The sequence below is a fragment of the Coffea arabica genome, chromosome 8e, assembly GCF_036785885.1.
Source record: "Coffea arabica cultivar ET-39 chromosome 8e, Coffea Arabica ET-39 HiFi, whole genome shotgun sequence".
Classification (NCBI taxonomy): domain Eukaryota; kingdom Viridiplantae; phylum Streptophyta; class Magnoliopsida; order Gentianales; family Rubiaceae; genus Coffea; species Coffea arabica.
In genome coordinates this window covers 53,234,944-53,254,274 of record NC_092324.1, presented here as the reverse complement: position 1 = coordinate 53,254,274, position 19,331 = coordinate 53,234,944, and the positions used below count along the sequence as shown (strand labels likewise).

The window sequence follows — 19,331 nt, the reverse complement described above, 5'->3', positions numbered from 1 at the left end:
CAACTTATTTTCACTGCTTAAAGGCATATTAAATACATGGGCTGGCCTAGTGGTCCAATTATCGAAAGAAACAGAACAATTGTTAATGGAGTCCTGAAGGCCCATTAAGGCTGCCTTAATCGAATTTTCACCTTGTAATCTGAAGCATTAAATTACGCTCCGTGGTTAGAGAGCTACTTCAAATTAGCAAAGAGGAAATTATTGGACGAAGAATTCTTGTAATTGACTACGTGGAGATTTTTAACGAGGGTTACATTTCAAGGAGCAATACAACAAAGGAAAGGGGGAAAATAGAAAAAATTAAACAGAGAAAGAGATAAAAAAAAAAAAAGAGCAAATTGCGTAAAAAGTCACTAAACTATGCACTTGTGCTGATGACCGATAAGTGTCTCGATTAGGACATTGGCAATCACAGTGATGACTGATGTTGACAATTAATGATGGAGAACTGTTTAAATTGAAATTAAATAAATGAAATTGATTGTGAAACACGATAGGCGTAAAATTTAATACCATACTTTTTTAGGTTATTCTCTTAATGTGCATATTTATTGTTCAAATATTCACACTTGTTAAGGTGGTGTCTATTGCCCTATCAAACGGGCTTATTTGAACTTTGTCAAAAAAAAAAAAGGTTAGTCCTTGTGGCAACATATATATATATATATTATATAATTTTGGATAACTTTTTATATACCATTAATGTATAATTTTTTTTTTTTTACATTAACAGGTTTAAATCATGTCATGTAACATGAATTTAAATTTAAAATTCTACTAGGAAAGGGATGGATTTGATGATACGGAGGAATACACTTAAAAATTTTAAAATTCAAATTATGCATATGTAACATACATTCAAAACTACTCATGTGAAAAAATAATTGCACTATTAGTACATATAATGTTAATCCTAAACACAGTGTATACGAAGCTCTGATCCTAAAATTTTTAATTACACATGCATATAGATAAAATAATGTTGACTGTGGCCTTGTTTGGAAACGAATTTAATGAATTTTCTACTAAAAAAATTTCTACGTTTTCCGTGAACACATTTTTCAATCACTTTTTTATTTCACACATATCAAATCATTACAATATATTTTCTACAAAATTTCCAAAAAATTGCAATCCAAACACATATAGATAAAAATAATGGTTGATGGTAAGTGACAACAAACTTAGTTGACTTATCTTTTTGGGGGTGAAAAGTAAACCATGTGTTTAACTATAAAATTATTAGTATATATTTCAGTAATATTTTTGTTTTTATTAATTAATCATGAAAAGGATCTGTTTGACAAATTTAACAGAAGTATCATATCAAACAAAGTAGTTTAAGTCTAAGTAGATCATCCTTATTTTTTAAATAATTTTAATCATTAACATAAAGATTGAACGACTCCTCTTGTTGACTAGTCCATTATGGACTCGCTAACTAACTCTTTGATGCATGGCCTGCGTCACCTTTCAATCAATTAACATTCAACAACACATCTTAGTTGTAAATATCGATAATTTTCGTCCTATTATGAATTTTACTTTAATTTTTATTTTATTTTTTTCTGCTCTTTTTAGCTTTTTGGATTCCCTACTTGTTTTTTTCCCTAACTTTTCCCCCCTGTGCCCAGATCAGGTGTTTCCTTTCCCAGGGTCAAGCTGCTAAAGAATCAAGAAACATACAACATGAGAGGAATGCTTGGTTCCTCAGCAAATCCAATTGAGCCTAGACTCAGAGTTTCTACACCTAGGTAAGCCCATAATCTGTTCTGCATTTTCAACTACTACTACTACTTCTGCTAGTCCCTTTTGTAGTTTTTTGTTTAGATTCATTGCTTTGCTTTTAGTACATGTTGTTTGATTTTTGGCTAAAAGTACTATATTGTTGAATTTTAAATAGAAACCCTCTTTTACTCGTGTGTGTATTTATGTAGAAAATGTGCACGGACCATCATCAGATTTTACACTTTGCTGCTTAGTTTTTTGAGCAAGAACTTCAGCTTCAACTGTTGGTTCTTCTGGATTTTCTTGCAATGTAGATTAAACCCATTTGATTCTTTTTAATTAGAAGAACTAATCATTTCTGCTTTGAAAGTGCTTGAGATTCTTGATTGTCATTGGATTCCAGATTGAACCCTCTTCGCCATATTTTAATTAGAAAAAATGGATTTAGTTTCTTTGCAGATTACTGTTTGCAGAAACCGCTGCCCAGCGGAACTGCTGTAAAGCGTACTTTTATTTGGGGGGGAACTGGTGTGAAGTGCAAATCAAAAGTTGGATTTGGCTTAGATTAAGCATAAAAATTGGTTGAATATTTGATTAAATTGATTGGACTATAGTTCGGCCATTAAATTTGGATCATAATCGGTTAGGTAAACTTTGATTTGTTGTTTTCTTGGTTGAGGAGCCAGGATGGTTGTGATGGTGTTGTTATATAGGATTATGGGGTTATTTTGGATTTCTGAACATGATTGGACTGTTGCGTGTTTAGTAATGAATTATTACTTGTAAATGGTTAGTTTGATTGAGTTTGCTGGCCAACAAGGCACATATGGTAATATGCAAGTGTTGGATTTTGTACAATTAGTGAGAAAGCTTAACTTCTGCGCAAGATTAAGATTGTATTTTTTTCCTTCCTGTGAGAGGAGAAGTGAGTAAGCACTACCAATCTTATTTGACATCTCTCTCTCTCTCTCTCTCTCTCTCTCTCTCCGTGAAAGCTGGTCTGGGGGAAGAGAGGCACTATTCCATTCATTAGCTTCATTGTGATAACATTTGCTGTACATGAGGTTAACTGAAATGAAAAGTCATGTTTGAAACATGGATTTCCAGAAGTGTAGCTTTACCGTTATTTTCTTCATTCCAAAGTTGTTTTCTTGGGGATCTAGAGGGGGCAGTGCAGTTGTTTACCGTTACTTTTTCCCATAATTACGTAAAGTGAACTGTATGCTTCAGTTTAAATAATATATGCCATATTTGAGATTCCTCGTATGTTTAACTATTAGCATCTTTCTTGTTACTAACCTTATATTAACTCTCTTTTATTTGCTTCAGTGAAGAAGCCAACAAAAAAAAGTTATTAAGAAGTAAAAGTTCCAGAGATGGGGAAAAGGTGCTCTATAGTCCCAGGCAGGAGAGAGTTTTGAACTGTAAATTCACTACTTTAAAGCTTGTCTTGGGCATTATTATACTGGGAGCATTTTTGATGACCTTACACTCCCCAACAATTTATGAAGCAGAAAGTGCATCAACCTCTGGCTCTGGGTATGCTGTTTTTGATGCATGATCCGCTGCATTTGGTTCTTTTTGAACCTTTTATGTTACTTCTCATTAAGCTGACGTGATTCTGACCTATTTGTCTATATTTACTGGTTAACTTACTTTTTTTTTGTATTTAACATTACTGATCATATAGAGGACAGTTTTATACCCCTTTTTACCATTCAATTTTAATCTAAAAGTTATCATCTATTCAAATCATAATCACTTTCTTGTTTTTGGAACAGTCCAAATTTGGTAAATAGATGGACAAGAGATATTACTGCTGCAGATGGACGCTATGTATCTCTTTTAGCTATTAACTGGGATGAAGTGTCCAAAGTTGTTAATAGACTGACTGATAGAAATGACTACCGGGGAATAGGATTGCTAAACTTCCATGAAAGTGAAATCGGTCAATGGAAGCTGTTCTTTCCAGATGCTGAGCATGTTCTTCTTAACCTCGAGAGTGTCACCAGTGATGTTACATGGGATACATTATATCCTGAATGGATAGATGAAGAAGAAGAATACGAGGTTCCCACATGTCCTACTCTGCCAACGATTCAGTTTTCTGGTAAACCACGTATTGATTTCATAGCAGTGAAGCTTCCCTGCAACAAATCTGGGGAGTGGTCAAGGGATGTGGCTCGTCTGCATTTGCAGCTTGCTGCCGCTGGACTTGCTGCAACTGCAAAAGGATCTCATGCAGTTCATATCCTTCTGGTCACTGATTGTTTCCCAACACCTAATCTCTTTAGTTGCAAAGAGCTGGTTGCACGTGAGGGTAATACGTGGCTTTATGAACCAAATTTACATACACTAAGAGATAAGCTTCACCTTCCAGTGGGATCTTGTGAGCTTGCAGTTCCTCTCAAGGCTAAAGGTCAGTTGGATTCAAGTTCTACTCTGTCAATTAACTTTAGAAATCCTTAGTTAACATTATCTAATTATTCTCAATAATGCCCATAGAGATAACTAAAATCCAATTGAAATCTTGACAACTGTGTTCAATTGCATGTCAACCATCCTAAGTATTTAGAGTGCTTCACATGCCCTCAGCTAATGCATGTGCAGGCAACATTTATGCACAAGGTTAGCAGTCTTTATGAGACTAGAATGTCCAAGAACACTAGTTTATTCACGATTGCATCAACTAATTAAGATGTGGTGAACCAACTTAGGGTTATTTCATACTGATAGGAAAAGGAAAAAAAATAAAGTTTTAGTCCCTAGTGTTTCGTACTTTTGTGAATCTAGTCCTCTCCAATGTTTGGCACCAGTGTAATTTTGGTTCCTAACTTTCAGCAAAAATAAATATGGTTCCTAATATTTCCAATTGAAGCAAATTTAGTGTAATTGACGGATTTTCCCTAATTACTAACGAAATCATGTTATTTGCAGTCACATGTTCACTAGATTGAATTAAAAAAAGAGAATAAAAAAGCACCTGACTTTAGACAATAAGAATATTAACTTATGTGATGACACATGACTAATTAATTAACCGCAAAAATGGAAATAAAATAAAGAAATTTGTGAAATTATATACATACAAAAACCTGTAGGGAATCTTTTGCTTAAGGGGGAGTGGGGTTGGAAGAGAGAGTGAAAATGACAGGTGCTAAACATTTAGGACCAAAACTATTATATTTCTTCTGTGGGAAAAAACAACTCTTCCATTGGAAATTTTCTTATTTTCTCGACAGGTGATAGATGAAAAAGTCAATCAATTTTTCTCTTCGGATTTATTCATCTTCAAAACAAAAAAGTTGGTAGAAGTCCCTGAAAGAGACTGACTAGACTTATGGGAATACTTGGGATCGACAGAACAAGTCATCGTATGTTCCTAGAGTGCTCCACACGGCTGATCCCGATCAGCCAAGGAACATAAGTTCATTCACAATTGCAACAGCCAAGACGTGGTAAATCTTAAGGTTATTTTGTTCATCTACTATAATTGCAATTCTTCGTTCATTTGTTTGGTAGTGGTGGTAGTAGGGTACATGCTGGGAAACTAATGGGACAAAAAAAACCATGTTTTCTACTGGCGATTTTTCTATTATCTAGCGAGGTGATAGAGGGAAAAGTCAATCATCTGATCTCTTCTTGACTCCACAATTAAATAGCCATCACAGTCCAAAGTTTCCCCAGTGATGAAGCTTGTTCAAATGATACTTTTCGCGTTGACGGTGTCCTTAAAGCCAGCTATCACACCAGCAGCAACATACCCTCCTATAGCCAAGGATGGCTGCATTGATACCTCTGGAAAAGTAAAGATCCCACACCCATTTGGCATGACAGAAGATTGTTATCTTGAGTCGAGATTTTCAGTCAATTGTAACTACTCTTTAATCCTTCCATTCTAAGCATATATTTTTTTTTATTTTTTAAATTTTTTTATAGTAGAAGAGGAATGAAATTTAAAAAGCGGGGGAAGAGAGGAGAGATTTGAACCCAAGCCCTCTAAATCTTGGAATCTCAATCCTAGGCCTCCGTTTGATAACTAGATTCAACATTTAAATTAAATAAGTTCAGATTTTAATATATTCAAACGCATTTGATAACAAAAATTAGAACTTTTGAATTAATTGAGTGGCATCGAATATTCTAGACAAAATTTACTCTAAAAAATAATTAAAAAACTAACCACATATCAGTTAATATGATATACACTCAAATGCATCAAATATGATTTTTAACAATTTAATAATTTAATAAATTTCGCCTTCAGATTTCAAATTTTATATTTCAGTTTTCAAATTTCAATTTTATCAAATACACTCTAAGCAGACTAAAACCTCATCGGCCGAAGCATATATCGTAATTACGCCAAAGGTGAAATCCATTCCGGTTCAATAGAAAAAAGTTCTACATTCTTTAAGGATTTTGTGCTAAGGTTTCCAAGGAACGGCTTGGGTAGTGGTGCGGCAGTCCATGGCTGCCATCTGCCCACCTGATGGAGGGCAGCCTGCCCCTCCTACCTTTCAACGCAAATCCTTTTCAGAGTTGTTCACGAAGAATTCACAGCAGCCGACGCTATCCTTTGCGGCACAGGAGGCTACACACAAAGGGGAACCTGCGTTGATTTTCCCACAGGCAGCGGTCGAAGCTCTAGCCAGTCCATTTCGTTTCGCATTGATTGGGAAATTCTCTAGACGTAGACCGAAGTTGGAGGAGGTGAGGAAGTTCATTGCATCGCTGGATTTACGTGAGAACCCGGTGGTGGGCTTGTTGGACGTAAGACATGTGTTAATTCAGTTGAACAATGAAGCTGATTTCCATCGTGTATGGTTTAGGAGGATCTGGTATGTGTCTTCCTTCCCCATGAGAGTATTCAAATGGACCACGGACTTCCATGTTGACAGGGAGTCGTCGGTGGTTCCGCTCTGGCTTCAATTACCAAAACTCCCGCTGCACTTTTTCAATAAGGAGGTGATTTTCCAGATTGCGTCTATGGTAGGTAACCCTTTGCTAGTTGATGCGGCTACCCTTGCAGTGTCACGGCCAAGTGTTGCACGGGTGTGTGTTGAGATGGATTTGTTGCGTTCGACACCGTCGCGGGTTTGGATTGGCAATGGAAATCATGCTGGTTTTTGGCAAGAGCTGGTGGTGGAGAACCTTCCAAGGTACTGCTCACATTGTTTCCGCCAAGGTCACGATGTGGAGACTTGTCATGTTTTAAAGCCCGAGTTGCGAGGAGCATCTGGTCACCATACCAAGACTACTGGAACAACACAACTACGGTTGGCAGAGACGTCGAATACAGACATGCCTGATGGCCCTTTGGAGGGTAATGGAGAAAGGCCATCGGTATTGATACAAGATGCGGCAGTAATTGATGGGGCAAAGGGAGAAGTTAATGAGACTGTGACTGGCAAAGCGCTAGTTGCTCACGATCAGTTAATAGGTGGTACGCCTCACGAAGCTGAGCAAGGTGACCAGGTGCAGCAGTCCTGTGCTACTATACCAGCGCAGCAGGAGAGGAAAATGGAGGAGGATTATGGGACGGTGGCGGTAGAAGGTATCGAGGTGGTGCTGCCACATGACAAAGGAGAGGAACGTTCTGAAGATGTGGGGAGTGGGTTGCCCGCGAGGGTGGTCGTACGTTCTGCTGAGGGGCAAGTTGAAGACATACAAGATACTCAACGAAGGGTCGGTACCCTCTCCCCTAGGGGCAAGGATCTTATCCGACAAGAAGAGTCATCACTAGAGACCGGGCATATAGACACGGGGGGTACCCTGGAACTAGAAGAAGTTGTTCGTAAGGAGCGAATGGATGCAAGGTCGCGTGGTCTCCGGGTTGGTCTCCCGTCAGATAGAACACTACGCTCCATGGTTAGTTCTTCAACAAATTCTTTTTCTGTCCTTTCTGATGATTAAGTTACTTTTTTGGAATATAAGAGGGGTAGCTCGTGCTCCTAATTTAAGGCGGTTAAGGAAACTTATTAAATTGTATGATCTTCAATTGGTGGTTGTTGTTGAACCTAAGTTGAGGGTGGAGTCAATTACTGATATTAGAATTAAATTGGGGATGGATTGTTGCATGTTCAATCATTGGGGTTCTGTTTGGATTTTCTACCGGTCATTGTTTACGTGTCAGATTACAGGGGAGTCTCCCCAACATATAACTATTAGAGTACAATCTCATCTTTTCCAAGACTCCATTATTTTGTCTTGTATACACGCGAAGTGTACGCAGCAGGACAGAGAGGATTTGTGGAATGCACTTTTGCAGGATAAACCCGCCTTCAATCCTTGGTTTTTGGTGGGGGATTTCAATGTGGTCACAAATACAGAGGAGAAGAGGGGTGGATTGCCATTTAGACTGTCGGAGGGATCAGACTTTCTGAATTTTATGGCGCTAGCTGGTGTCAGTGATGCGGGATTCTCTGGGTCAAGGTTTACATGGTGTAATAATCGTTCGGGAACGGCGCGGATCTGGAAGCGTCTGGATCGCTTACTTCTGTGTGGGAGTGCAATGGAGCTACCGTACCAATTCATGGTGCAACATTTAGGCCGTGACCCGTCGGATCATGCTCCCTTGTTGCTATCGGTGGATACGAGGCTAGACAATAAACCCAAGCCGTTTCGTTTCTTAAACATCTGGACCACTCATCCTGATTTTCTGGGGGTTATCAAGGACTGTTGGGTTCATCCAGTCAATGGCTCTCCTTTGCAAGTATTGGCATCGAAGTTGAGGAATGTTAAAAATGCCCTCAAGCAGTGGTCTAGGACGACATTCGGGGATATTTTTGAAGGGGTACGTAGTGCAGAGCGTGTGGTAACCGAGTCTGAGACAGCATACGACCTCGATCCTACTGAGCAGCGACGGAGCGAGTTACATCATGCTCGGGCTCGATTGCGCCGAGCGCTTGTAGTTGAGGAGGGTTTTTGGAGACAAAAGGCGCGGGTTAAGTGGCTTTCGGACGGAGATAGGAACACCAAATATTTCCACTCCTTGGTTACGGAAAGGAGACGTAGGGCAGTAATTCATCGAGTCAGGGGTACTGCTGGAGAGTGGATCGAGGGGGAATGCCAAATTGGGGAGGCAGCGGTGGGTTTCTTTAAGGATCTTTTCACGGCAGAGGGGGATCTTCCCTCCCTTACCGGTCTGGAGATCATACCTAAACTGATAACAGACCAGGAAAACTCACGGTTAACGGACATTCCATCTCTTACAGAAGTTAAAGACATAGTCTTTGCTATGGATGGAGAGAGCGCAGCCGGCCCGGACGGGTTTACAGGGAAATTCTTTACCTTTGCTTGGGAGGTAGTGGCATCGGATTTATACCGGGCGGTTGTCAGCTTTTTCTGCGGTGCTGAACTACCTAGGAGTATCACGGCTACCTCAATTGTGTTGCTGCCAAAAGTGGAGAACCCCCAAGATTTTAAGCATTTTCGTCCAATCAGTCTGTGCAACTTTACTAACAAAATCATCTCCAAGCTGTTATCGGCAAGGTTGGCGATGATATTACCCCGGATTATATCTCCACAGCAAAGCGGGTTTGTCCAAGGGAGGCAGATTACAGATAATTTCTTGTTAGCTCAGGAGTTAGTAGCCGATATCGGGAAATCAAATCGGGGTGGCAATGTGGTCATCAAGTTAGACATGATGAAGGCTTATGATAAAGTCTCATGGCCCTTTCTCCTACAGGTGCTACGATATTTCGGATTCAGTGAGACCTGGATAGACATGATTTGGCGCTTAATATCGAATGTGTGGTTCTCGGTACTTGTTAATGGTGGTTCAAACGGCTTTTTCAGATCTTCACGGGGTTTACGGCAAGGGGATCCAATTTCACCAGCCTTATTCGTTATCGGAGCTGAGGTGCTGTCTAGAACCCTCAACACGCTACCCACACAAAGAGGATTTACTCCATTCAAAGTTCCTCCTCATTGTTCTATAATTACGCATTTGGCATTCGCCGATGACGTGATTATCTTTTCCAGTGGGGCCAAGTCATCCCTACGTCTGATTAAACGGGTTTTGGATGATTATAATGAGGCATCAGGTCAGCGAATCAACCCTCAGAAGAGTTGTTTCCTTACTCATCCACGGGCACCATCTCAGAGGGCAGCGGTTGTTAACCAGATACTAGGGTATAATAAACGCGACTTTCCAATACGGTACCTTGGTTGTCCCTTGTATACCGGAAGGAGCAAGAAGGTTTACTATACGGATATATACAATGCGGTGGCGAATCGGATTTTGAGTTGGAAAAACCAGATATTATCGCTAGGAGGCAGGGTGGTGTTGATTCAGAGCGTGTTATCCTCTATGCCAATTCACTTGCTGGCAGCCGCGTCCCCTCCAAAAGGGATGTTGATGGTCATAGAGAAATTGTTCGCCAAGTTCTTGTGGGGATCTTCGAATTTCGGGGATAAATTCCATTGGATACGTTGGGCAGATTTGTGTCGGCCGAAGGATGAAGGGGGTGTAGGCCTGCGGGGTTTGAAACAGGTCTACGACTCATTTTCCATTAAACTCTGGTGGAAATTTCGACAACAACAATCATTATGGGCAAAGTTTATGTCCCAGAAGTATTGTGCAGGTCATCACCCTTGTCTTGCTGATATTGGGCATCCGGGATCCCAAGTTTGGCAGAGGATGGTTACAATGCAGCGTTTTGGGGAGGATAATATTAGCTGGGTAGTTCGGGAGGGGGCTTTGGACTTTTGGCATGATAATTGGATGGGGTCAGGTGCGCTTTGTGACAAGGTTGAGGTCTTCCATGATCATTCGGTGGTTGATTTTGTAGATCGGCGGGCTTGGAATGTGGACATGCTCCATCAATTCTTGGATGGAGAATTGGTTACGCAGGTTTTGGAGATTGACCCTCCTACCGATAGGGGAAATGATACAATGGTATGGGCATTGACGAACTCGGGTGTTTTTTCCACTGCATCGGCTTACTCATTGATCCGTCAATCCAATGACAATTCTTGGCTTTTTGGTCGTATATGGCAGCAGGGTCTTCCAGTCAAGGTTTCTTTCTTTATGCTGCGACTACTACAGGGGAGGCTCCCTCTTATGGATCGCCTAAAGAGGTTTGGGGTTTGTGGCCCATCTAGATGCTTGTGTTGTCAGAATCCCCAGGAGGAGGATTTGAATCATGTGTTTTGCTCAGGAGAAGGGGCACGATTGGTCTGGCGACACTTCGAGAGTACTGCTGGTGAGTTTAGTGGGGTGCATACGGTGCGTCATATGGTGTGGTCTTGTTGGTTAAGGAGGGGGACTAATGATCGTGTAAAGTTTTTGCATAATATACTTCCTTCGGTGGTATGCTGGGTTTTATGGAAGGCTAGGAATGAAGGGGTGTTTGAAGGTCGGAAGATGAGGATCAGGCCTACGGTGAATCGGATTGTTCAGTTTCTGCATGATTTCCTTCAGTCACGGTTCCCGGGGGTGCAGCTTTCTGCCCCTACATGGGAAGGGTTGCTTCTCGAATTAGGTAGTCATCAAAGGCGGATGGTTATTAGGCCAGTTTACTGGGTAACTCCACGTAGAGGCTATAAGTTGAATTCAGATGGATGTTCTCGGGGGAACCCAGGAAGGAGTGGGGGGGGGGTGGGCTTGTGCGGGATAGTCGAGGAAATTTTGTATTCGGCTACGCGGAGCCCTTCGGGGTGATAACCAGCATGCAGGCGGAACTTCGAGCGTTGCTATGGGGCGTTAGACATTGTGTGATTCGAGGGTGCTTGGAGTTACACTTAGAGGCGGATTCTCTCACCCTGGTTCACATTGTTCAAGGGACTAGTGCTTGTCCTTGGCGTTTACAGAGAGATCTGGATGAGTTGATGATGTTCAAGCAATATTTCACATCGATCACACACTGCTACAGGGAAGCAAACGCACCTGCAGATCATTTGGCAAATTTTGGTGCTGATTCTAGTGCAGGTCATGTGTTTAATACATTCTCAGAATTGCCGCAATTGGTTAGGGGGGCTATTAGATTAGATCGATTAGGATTTCCTACGTTTCGTACACGGTGTCTGGCATGAATTGGAATAAGAAGCAGAAAAGGCCAATGAAGGTGAAAATGGCGGTTAGAAGGACATCAAGGGAGGAAGATTGACTGCTAAAATCTTCAAAGATCATCCTTCAGATTCACTGGAAGACATCCTGATATGGAAAAATGAAGATTTAATCTTAATTTCAGTTTTTAAATGCTTAAACTTTCACTAGCTTGTAAATTTATTGTCAAATTGTGGTTTGATGGCAGGGAGTTTCGTCCTTTTTTAAGGGGAAACTCTGCCGAAATTTTTATAAAATAATAAAATAAATAAATAAAAAAAAGTATTCATGAAAAAAAAAAAAAAAAAAAAAAGAAGATTTCTTGAAACCCGTTCCATTTGGTTTAAGATGGCAACTAATCATAGTATAAGAGAGAAAGAAACCTAATTCTTTTCTTTACCAGGTAGTGAAAGAACATGAAACTTGAAAATCACTTGCAAAATTAGAGTCTTTAGCTGCAAAGTATCCGATAGATCTCTTCATTTGCTAATTTTTCAGTCAAATTTGTCAACAGGTGTTGGCACAGGCACAGCAATTCTACTTTTCTGCTGCTTTTATTTGTGTTTGGAATTGAGGAAAAGAAGGGAAAACAGATTGAAGGAGGGGTTTTTCCAGAAAAATGGTGGATTAATGCTACAGCAACGACTGGCTCAAGAAGGAAGAAACACAAATGTTGCTAGAATTTTCACTCTTGAAGAACTACGAAAGGCAACCAATAATTTCGAGGAAACTCGAATTATTGGTCGTGGAGGATACGGCACAGTTTTCAAAGGAATCTTAGTAGACCATAATTCTTGTACTGTTGCCATTAAGAGGTCCAGAGAAGTTAACGAAAATCAAGTTGATCAGTTTATTAATGAGGTGATTATGCTTTCCCAAGTTAATAGTAGAAATGTCGTTAAACTTCTAGGTTGTTGCTTAGAGACGGAAGTGCCATTACTTGTTTATGAGTTCATCGACAATGGTACTCTCTCCGAGCATTTAAGCAGCACAACAAAATCACATCATCTTTCTTGGAATATCCGATTAAGAATAGCATCAGAAATTGCTGGAGTTCTCTCATATTTGCACTCAGTAGCTTCACCACCGATTATCCATAGAGATATCAAATCGGCAAACATACTTCTAGATCAAAACTACACTGCAAAAGTCACGGACTTTGGAATATCAAAATTGGCTCCTTTAGATGAAAATCAAGTATCTACAATGGTGCAAGGAACATTTGGCTACTTGGACCCCGAGTACATGCTAACAGGTTTGTTGACAGAGAAAAGTGATGTTTACAGCTTTGGGGTAGTTCTTATAGAGCTACTGACAAGTGAGAAGGCATTATCATTGGATAGAGTGGAGGAAGAGAAGTTTCTTGCAAATTATTTCATTTCTTCACTGAAAAGTGGTCACTTGGTCCAGGTTCTTGATCGCAACATTATGTGCGATGTAAGTATTGAGCTTTTGAAAGAAGTTGCAATGATTGCGAAATCTTGCTTGAGTATAAAAGGTGATGATAGACCATCTATGAAGAATATAGCAAGAGAACTTGAGGTATTGGAAATAAGAGCAAAGCAATCTCCAATTCAAGTTTCTAAGATTGATTTCGCCGACGCTGATGCCTCCTTGTTTGGTATGCAATCAACAAAAGCACATGTCGACAGTGGTGATTCTAGCTGCACACATACTGAGAGTCATAGCATAATGGAGCATATGGTGGTTCCAATTGCTGGTGGGAGATGAATGATAAGGTGTCCTGGAGCGGCAAGTTTCGACTTTCGAGTTCTAGTGCACTTCTTCATTTATTGTTATGAGTTCCTCCTAGAAATGTCAAATGGAGTTGAATTTTCAGCAGTTTTATCGCAACTAATTTTGATTGTGTGCGAGTAGATTATTTGATCCAAGGCCTCTCAAGTTGAATTGTAGTTCAGTTCTGCTAGGTTATGTAACTCTTACAATATTTAGCGTAAAATGGTATAAATTTGGTCTAAGCATAACATTCGGCTGAGTTGGCGTAAAAATCACGATTAAATCAAAACCATATGAGTTTACACTAGAAGTTATAAGAATTAATCAACTGAACCTAACTACATAGAACTCAACTTGAGGGCACCACTTCAGTAGATAATGATAATTTTTTTTACATGACCGATTAAACAAATAAAAAGTGCTACTATTGAGATAAGGAGAATAAAAAGCACCACCAACCTGTTGGATGCTGCACCTTCTCACTATTAGCCTAAACCTCCATTCCCACTTTACTGATATTATGACAGCTTTCTCCTTGGAGTTTATTTATTGAAAGCTCTTAAAAATATCCAGAAATCTCTTACTAAATTAAAACTGATTTGCGTTGAATGAGTAGTCGAAATTGAGAACAAAAAAACCCAACCCAGTGAAGGACGTCTAGAGGGAAAAGATGAGGAAATTGCGAACTTTTGAAGTAGAAGAAAAATTAACGGGGTAGATGTTGGGGCTAGTTACGGGAGGGAAAGGACGGGGGCAGGGGACGAGGAAGATAGGCAGCGTGGTGATGCAGGGAAGGTGGCGATTTGTGGCAATGAATTGAGACGTTTCATGATATCATATTCTCAGGAGCACCGTAGCAAAACTTGTGCTAGGGGGTATATGCTGCATCCATCCAAAATACTAGCCCAAAGTAAACAAGCAGAAAGTCTTGAACTTTGAAAATATTTTTCTATTACGGGTTTCCTCTTGCCCTTAAAACAATCTGGTGGCTTGTCTAGATGTCAGGTCTTGTTGTCCTCAACGAGGTTTGTAACAAATTGTTATTAAAAATTAAAATGTAAAAATATTATTATTATCACTTTTTCTCTGGGAATATAGCTAAACATTTCTTTTAGTAGTTAGATTTTTTTTTCTATATGGAAGTATACATTTTTTTGGTTGGTAATACTAAAAAAGAGAAACATAGTTGATTTGGAGTTCACAGTTTCCAAAGTTGTTCTTTAATATACCATGCTTAGATGCTATTAAAATTTATTTGGATTGCTAATTTTTTTAATTATATCTAAACATGTTTTTCAATCATTTTATTTTTTTCAACCACTTTTTTGTCTTACAAATATCAAATTGCAAAAAGTGCTACTATTCTTAAAAAAATTTTCAAATAATCTCCAATCCAAGAAAATCCCATCTATAGAATATTTTCATAGTTTAGTTTTGCATAATATGTTTTTCCTTATCACGTGAGATGAGTGCAATATTTTTCTTTATCTAAAAAACTTGTAATTATGGGGATAAAATTTAACAAGACCAATATTCATAAATATATAATAATATTATAATTATGTTAGGGATATTAATTTTTTCAAACATTATTGTCGTGAGTGGTACAAAATATTAGAATTAACTAATCGTTTTAGGGGCAAATAGACAAATTAAGAGAAAAATGATATTAGAAGGTAATGTGCAAAAATGGCCATATCTTAAAGGGATTTATTGTAATTAACCATTAGGAGTATCAATATCTTTTTGATATTTCCATTATGCAATATTAGAATTGACTAACAATTTAGGAGGTAAAGTGAGAAAAAAATAACGTTAAGGGATAAAGTGCAAAATTAGTTAAGCCTTAAGAGGAATATTTTTTAACTAACCCTATTTTTCAAGAGCATCAATAGTGATACCCTACTTAACCCTAGTTTGTTTTTATAATTGTATAGCTACATATTCTGTTTCGTAAATTTTGTGATAGGCTCCTATTGGCTGGAAGTTAACGTCGCAACCAAGTTGTAACCATTCTTTTCTTATCTTGATCAATGATACATGGACTTACAAAAATGAAAAAATAGAAACCTTTCGTACATTTTGTGATAGGCTCCAATTGGCTGGAAGTTAACGTTGCAACCAAGTTATAACCATTCTTTTCTTATCTTGATCAATGATACATGGACTTACAAAAATGAAAAAATAGAAACCTTTCTATAATAATAAGGTAACTAAGCAAGTGCGTGGAAATCCCTTGAGGTTTTTGTTTGTGTCATGGGACGAATTTGGAGAAATTTCCAATTTTGTGATGAATTTTTAAAAAATTCTACAAAAGGGGCGATTTTGGTGAGGAATTCCGTAGGGGGGTCTTCGTATTCGCGAAATGCGAGCTCAGCAGAGCCCAGTAAAATTTTTGTGCTTATTTTTTTTTCGGAGGTAGAGATTTTTTTGTATTAAAACAAAATGTTTAAAGATCTCGCATTGGCGTTCGCATTCCTTAAAAATTTTTTTTTTCGGAGGGCAATAGAGCTCGCATTCACAGAATGCGAGGTCTACTCAATAGAGCTCCCACTAAGTATAATTTAAATTTTTTTGCTTTTTTTTTGGGAGCTAGAGAATTTTTTCCAGAAAATAGTAAGAGCTAAATGCGAGCTCCTAAATAAAATTTTTCAAATAGCTCGCATTTGATAAATTTGACCTCCAAAAATTGTATTTAATTTTTTTGTTAGATTTCGCATTTATAAGTATGACTTTCAGAAAATTAAATTCAAACTTGCTAGAAAAAAAATTTTAAATGAAATTTACGAGCTCCCACCAAAATGTAAAATTAACTGTAAATGTTGTTTGTTTTGTAGAATTTGACTTTACTAAAATGCTGTCGGTAGTAAAATCTTATTTTAAAAACTCTACTAAAATCTTATATTTCGGAGAAATGTTAGAGAAATGTTATTTAAAAATCTGTAATTAGCAGAGGAATAAATTTTTTTTTATTTTAAAACTTGCACGTGCCTAAAGTCATCAAATATGTGCCTTAAAAAAAATCATATTTATTTTATATTAAAAAAATTGGTAATTGTACAGTTGGAAATGCGTTATTTTATTATAATACATTTAAATGGTGGAAAAAGTACACATGCATAGTTCTTTCTATTTCATATATCAATGTAAAAATAGAATGAAATTGTTAACATGTAAGGTGTTGACTATATTTTATGAATAAAATACTAACTTTTTTTCCTTTTTTATCAAATAATTTTTTTTATCAAATTCTAATTTTCCTTTGTTATTAATGAATCGTATTTATTTGTTGACACCGATGAATATTAGTTATAAGAATCTAATAGTTAATAGTCATTAATATCTGTTACAATTTCAACTGTAATTTTAGAAATTTCATAACGCAATGTTATTTAAAAAAATTATATAAGTTATTTTTATGAAGTGCATGTTATTTGTTTGGTAGTTGAAAAGGAAAAGAAAAAAAATTAAATCAAATATCTAGCGATTAAATCTTGCGTGTTTTACCTTTTACAATTATTGGCAGGATTACTATTTTGATTAAAAAAATAAAGCGATAATCAAGGCAAATTTATTGTCATGCAAAAATCCTAAAACCCTAAGTGCTAAAGTCGTAAAACACTAAATCGTAAATCTTAGAAACCAAATCCTTGTAAACCCTAAAACATTAAATCAAGGTTGTTGGGTTTATTAAAATCCATTAAAAAATATTTTTGCGGCACGATAGGATTACTATTTTAATTAAAAATCCAAAGTCCTAATCAAAGCACACTATTGTCAAACTAAAATTCTACAACCCTAAACCCGAAAGTGCTATTCTCCCAAAACACTAAATCTTGATCTCTAAAACCCTAAAACCCTGAATACTAAAAGCCTCAAACCCTGAGTGCTATCTCTAATGTAGTCAGTAGCTGAACCAAAGATATGATGTTTTCTTTTGTCTACAACTCATTTGGTATTCTCTTTTGTTGCAGAAGCATGTGCCACCGATTTCTGTCCCTCAAAATAGCTGGAAAAGTTGTGAGAAAGGTAAAGGAAAACGGCTGTGTCACTTGCTGAAGAGAGAGACAGATCCGAGTCTCGGATCCGAGGGTTGATCCTAAAGATCCGAGCTCGGATCTTTAGGATCCGAGAACTTCCCATGATGGATCCGGGGTCGGATCTTCTGATCTCGGATACACTCGTCCAGAAGTACAGACGAGGGATCGGATCTCTCTTTGCTCTCACGGATCCGAGCTCGGATCCGTGCCATTAAATTTCCAGTTTTTTCGCTTCTTTCCTTTTTCCTTCATTTTTGCTCCTAATTTCTTGTGTACTTTATCCTCTGGACAATCCTTACACTTCTTTCAGCTCGTGCATGAACTTCATATATCGATATCCTTCACAATTTCACAAAATTAATGCATTAAATCACTCATTTAATCCACTCATTAATCCACTCACAATTCACAGAATTGAACATTTTGGCCATTAACTGGAATTATTGGAAAATATTTTTAAAAATTTTTATAGAGTTTTCCCATAAAAATGGATAAAACTCCCTGTCAACAACCTCAATTTCAAGAAAATTAACTACAATACAACATTTCCAAATAAAATTCCAATATTTTTAAACTATAGACAACTCAAATCATGCATTTCAAGACACAATCCCCATAAGATAAAGTAATCCCTCCCCCACACTTAAATTTAACAATGTCCTCATTGTGAAGAAGGTAATAGAAACCGAAACTTCCCTCAAAATAAGTGGTGATTCAATTTGAAGCCATTAATCCTCACGATCATCCAAATTCTGTTCACAATGAAACAAAAGAGTACAAAAAACCATGAGTAGCACAAGAGAATCCAATATGAAAACTACAAAGTTTAAACCGAACACAATAAAAGAAAAATATAGCAACAAAAGATGTAATCAGCTAAAGATCTTCATGGCTGCTCAGAACGAGGGTCTACTGCCTCCTCATTTCCATGAGGACCCTGTGATGTACCAATATGCCCCTCCTCCTGCTGAGGCGGCGGAGTAGGTGACCGACGGATATGGAAATGATCCTCGATCGCACGAAGACGGCGATCATGTCTGTCGAGTCGCTCTGTCATCATCCTCTCGGTCTGGTCAATGCGCTCGATGACTCGTGTCTCCATACAGCAGATGGCATTGAGGAGCTCTTGCCATTTGGATCGCGGCGGAGGTGGTGGTCGTGAAACGGGTGGAGAAAGAGTCTGCTGTGCCCCTGTCTCTTGAGCTTCTGGTTCCTGCTGAGTGTGAGGTGGGGGCTGAGCAGAAGTCGAAACTTCTCCAGTGTCTCGAACCAGAGCAGCTCCAAAATCTGTAGAGATACTCAAGGATTTGAGTATCGAGGCACTGACCTCGTCGGCAGACCTAGTGACAATGGCTCGCTCGGTTCTAAGAGGAACTTTGAGCTTCTAAAAAATGAGCGATAGCAGTCGAGGGAATCCAAAGCAAGTCTCGCCAGCCCTCATGCGAGCTGTGGTCCGCATGTAACTGATGATGATGCTGGGCAAATGAATACCAGTCAACTGCCCACCCACACCATGCATCATCTTATCCAAGAAGTAGAGGTCACTATTGCGGAGCTCCCGTTTTCCGCTCCTCTTGGGTACCACATTGAAGGCGAAGAGATAGAATATCAAGTGGTACCTATGCTCGAAAGAGTCGGCATATACGGTGAGCTTCTTTGAAATTTCTCGCTCCCTATATTGACCATTTAGACGTGCTACCGCTTCTCCCACCTGCCAAGGGTCGCGTGCCTTGAATTCCTTAGTCAATTTAACATCCACTCCTTCGTTTTTGAGT

General features: G+C 38.5%; 3 protein-coding genes across 3 annotated transcripts; all 3 read left to right on the top strand.

Annotated features, from left to right (window-relative positions):
- Window positions 1-1,521: 1,521 nt before the first annotated feature.
- Window positions 1,522-4,197, top strand: LOC140012848 (putative UDP-glucuronate:xylan alpha-glucuronosyltransferase 3). The gene is made up of 3 exons (XM_072061189.1): window positions 1,522-1,754; window positions 3,058-3,267; window positions 3,510-4,197. Exons 1-3 carry the CDS (start codon window positions 1,690-1,692, stop codon window positions 4,195-4,197), a joined length of 963 nt encoding a protein of 320 aa, XP_071917290.1. The 5' UTR covers window positions 1,522-1,689.
- Window positions 4,198-6,104: 1,907 nt separating this feature from the next.
- LOC140012847 (uncharacterized) lies at window positions 6,105-12,353 on the top strand. Its single transcript, XM_072061188.1, has 4 exons — window positions 6,105-7,599; window positions 7,955-11,257; window positions 11,545-11,700; window positions 12,294-12,353. Exons 1-4 carry the CDS (start codon window positions 6,199-6,201, stop codon window positions 12,351-12,353), a joined length of 4,920 nt encoding a protein of 1,639 aa, XP_071917289.1. The 5' UTR covers window positions 6,105-6,198.
- Window positions 12,054-13,692, top strand: LOC140013116 (wall-associated receptor kinase 5-like). Its single transcript, XM_072062215.1, has one exon. The coding sequence runs from the start codon at window positions 12,410-12,412 to the stop codon at window positions 13,508-13,510; it is 1,101 nt and encodes a 366-aa protein (XP_071918316.1). The 5' UTR covers window positions 12,054-12,409; the 3' UTR covers window positions 13,511-13,692.
- The last annotated feature ends 5,639 nt before the right edge of the window (window positions 13,693-19,331 follow it).